The sequence below is a fragment of the Sprattus sprattus genome (assembly GCF_963457725.1).
Source record: "Sprattus sprattus genome assembly, chromosome: 12".
In the NCBI taxonomy this organism is placed as follows: domain Eukaryota; kingdom Metazoa; phylum Chordata; class Actinopteri; order Clupeiformes; family Clupeidae; genus Sprattus; species Sprattus sprattus.
The window spans coordinates 24,525,260-24,528,786 of record NC_137910.1 but is presented as its reverse complement, the minus strand read 5'-3'; the positions used below and the strand labels follow the sequence as shown (position 1 = coordinate 24,528,786).

The 3,527-nt window shown below is 41.3% G+C and overlaps 1 protein-coding gene across 1 annotated transcript in view; it reads left to right on the top strand.

The window, feature by feature from the left end:
• las1l (LAS1 like ribosome biogenesis factor) overlaps positions 1-1,344 on the top strand; it is a 7,447-nt gene extending 6,103 nt beyond the window's left edge. Inside the window, exons 11-13 of the mRNA XM_080848869.1 lie at positions 5-333; positions 432-582; positions 680-1,344. Of these exons, the coding sequence (XP_080704995.1) occupies positions 5-333; positions 432-582; positions 680-770 (571 nt within the window). The 3' untranslated portion in view covers positions 771-1,344. The remainder of the gene's footprint in view (positions 1-4; positions 334-431; positions 583-679) is intronic.
• Positions 1,345-3,527: the final 2,183 nt, after the last annotated feature.

Here is a 3,527-nt window from a genome sequence, read left to right as displayed (position 1 = left end):
TCAGGTTACTAAAAGACATGGACGAGCCTCCACCACCAGACACACAGGAAAAGCTGCTCCGCCTGTCCAGCATCTACACACAGGGAGAGTACCACGACACCCACGGCCAGCCCGACCCTTCCAAACACGTTTACACTCTGCAAAACCTGAAGGAGAAGCTCAGGAGAGACGGTAACTCCGCCCATGGGTTGGGCCCAGGGTCGTCACTGTCCAATCGCAGTGCCTCCTCTGCCCAGAGCCTTTCCAATGAGGACCTGCAGGAGAAGTTGAGTGCCAGTGTCCTAGAGCAGAGAACGGCGGCTTTGCGTGGGTCACCGTGGCAGGTGTGCACAGGTGAGTGATTACAGCTTCACAGACAGACAATACGCTAATGTTGCCTTTTATGCCTGAATATGCATTGCTCATGCTGTTTGGTGAATGTGTCTGTCTAGATAAAGTCCCCTGGAAATTTTACCCACTGGGAAAGGTTCCTGGCCAGTCAGAGGACCCTTCATGTTTAATGGTAGAGACATACTCCACAGTCACCGTCTTTGACCAGCAGGTTGAGCTCGATAAAACTCCCCAACACCATATGAATCCAAGGTAAAATTGCTTGAATGGAGTGTGCTTGAAATTGATCCCTAAAAATCAGTGTGTGCTAAGCTAACCTAATCATTTTTACTTTGTTTCTCCCTTGAAGTATTCACAGCCAAAACAGAACAGGTTCTGACGGACAGCTTTGGAGCCTTGCAGAACTGAACAAGCTCAAATCTGGACTGAAGCTGTTTTGATTGTGATTTCCTAACCTTGCCAGGCTTTACTTGTACATATTTTTGAAAACGGTGGAGTCTGTAAGACTTGAACTCTTACATGCTTCCTTTGATTCATAAAATAAATTTCATTTTCCAGTTTTGACTTATTGTTTATTCTAATTGTTTTGAATCATATTTGACACCCCAGTGAGCAATTCTCAGGCAAGGGTCACTCTTAAAGTGATAAACCCAAGAAACCAATGCTTAATATAAGCGTAAGTAGACTAATATCTTGATCAGAATGTGAATGTGAATCCGAATATGAAATAGCATAAATATTAGGGTCATGTTATATCAGAGCTTATAAAACAATTGGGTTCTAGCGCGTAATTTAGCTGTTTCTGATTGGACGAGAGACGTTCCATGCTATAGGTTATTCGTCAACATACCTACAGTTACTGGACTTTTCACAGCTAAAAATAAATCACTCCGCGATGAAACATTCGCATTGATGATAACCGTTAATTCAAAGTTTTTTAAAATTCCAAACCAAGACGTTGACAATGGAACTATTTTTTGTTGCGGAGAAACGATGGCGAAATAAACCATTTTGAATCAATAACTTCGTGTTGAAATGTTAATTTGTTGACTGTAGAATTGTTTTAAAAAAGCAATATAGCACTCGTGGGAGTGGGGTAGGTAAGGGATTATCCCACGGGTGTTGTTGCCTACGCCACTCGGCCTGGCGGCCTCGGTGGCTACGGCCGAACACCACCCGTGGGATTATTCCTTACCTACCCCACTCCCACTCGTGCTATATTGCTTAACTATATATGGACTGGTAATATTTCATTGGAGGTCATGGCCTACAAGCTTGAGAAATCAAATAAAGAGTTTCCTACCGGTTGCTGGCTCCATCTCAATATACTAGGCTATTACCACAAAACCTCCAGCTACATTAAACACTGATAACAACCCAAAAGCCATGACCACACAGTTTGGTGCAAGCCTTCAGAGGCAGCCAGATATTAATTAAAAGGTTTATGCATAGGGGATGCAAAATAAATCAATGAGAAGGTTGAACTCCCAAAGACAGAGCCCATATATCATAACCGGGAGGGGTCAAATTTCAGATAAGGACACAGCTGCTCATTGAAAGTCAGCATCTTATAAAGGTGCTTCGGCAATTAATGAGCAGAATATTCTGATTGGTTCAAACTCGGATACGTTTGGGGTTTTCCATTGGTTCAACTTGGATAAGTCCTACAGAGATATGTAGTTTTCCAGATGCCTAGTCATCGACCTGACCTTTCTCAGGCTAGCATCCAAATAGATTAATCTGCACGTCAAAAGGTTTGATCAAATTTCCTTAATCTCAAAACAGTAATATTTGGAAGTTTGCCATCTTGAAAACTTAACTCGGCTATCTTGAAATGAATCACACTGTCCAATGTAGCCTATATTAAGCATGTCGCCAACAAGATTGTATTAGATAACTCATAGGCCCTACTTCACATTCAAACGCTTAGAAAACTGAAAACACTAGAAGCATTTCAGCTAAATATGTGTTTTCAGCTTGTCAACACATATTTGTATTAGGGGGTCTTCAAGCTCGATTTGTAGGCTATTTACTACGGAAGAGTATTAGGGACAAGTGTAAGGTGTAAAGTGTTTTTAATTTGAGAATAATGTCGACATGTCGAGATTAAAATCGACATGTCGAGAATAAAGTCAACATGTCGAGATTTAAATCCACATGTCGAGAATAAAGTCGAAATGTCGAGAATAAAGTCAACATATCGAGAATAAAGTCAACATGTCGAGAATAAAGTCAACATGTCGAGATTCAAGTCGAAATGTCGGGAATTATTATTCTCGATTTTTTTCCCCCTTATACTTGGCCCTAATACTCCGTAATATTCCATAATTTACGACAGTGGTGGCTCAATAGCAAAAAAAATACCAATTCTCCTGGAATGGGGCTTTAACTTTGAAAAGAAAAGCAAAGTGTAGACTCCGTACCAAACCAGCTAAAGCAAATGAATCTTTGCTTTCTCCATAGGACTGCCCAGAAAGTCAAAGACTGAGGTTGGACCTATATCAGGGTGTGGAGGAGTGCACTATTGTCAAAGTCACACGCTGTAATCGAAGGAAATTGATATAGACGTTACAAACCCAACATAGAAGAGTGGTTCATGCCACGTGTGGCCATACAACTAGTGGAAATGATGAAGCAGCCACACAGCCATAGCGCCTCAATCCCATCACCACAACCAAAACGTATGTGTGAAAGTGAATGTAACATCACAGCATGTTCTGGTCTAAAGGTAGCTGAATGCATTGTGGTTCCCATCCGTGTTAAACCAGATCCAGATTTAGATCCATATTTTCTCTCACTTGAGTTGCCCTTGAGAGAATCTGAAATCAATCAAGATGATCAGAAGATGAAGTTTAGACTTTTGAACCTCAAATTAGAGATTAAGTCTGAATTGCCCACTGATGAACATATTTCTTTTGACATTGCTGAGATGATTGTGGACCCGTTCAAAGACTGTTTGGTCAAACCTGAGAATGAGCAAGTAAACAAACATGTTATTCCAGAACACTCAGAAGAAAGTCTGCTGTATCGAACACCACAAGCAGAAGAAGATCACAACAATTCTGAGGTGTTGGTGCTTAATGAGCCTGAAGGATTAAATCAGGAAGGCCGCGTATGCCATTTTCTGAGGTCTAGAAGCCAAATGCAAAAGAGACATGTGAAACAACTACAACACAGTGAGAAAGAAACTTGTGAAG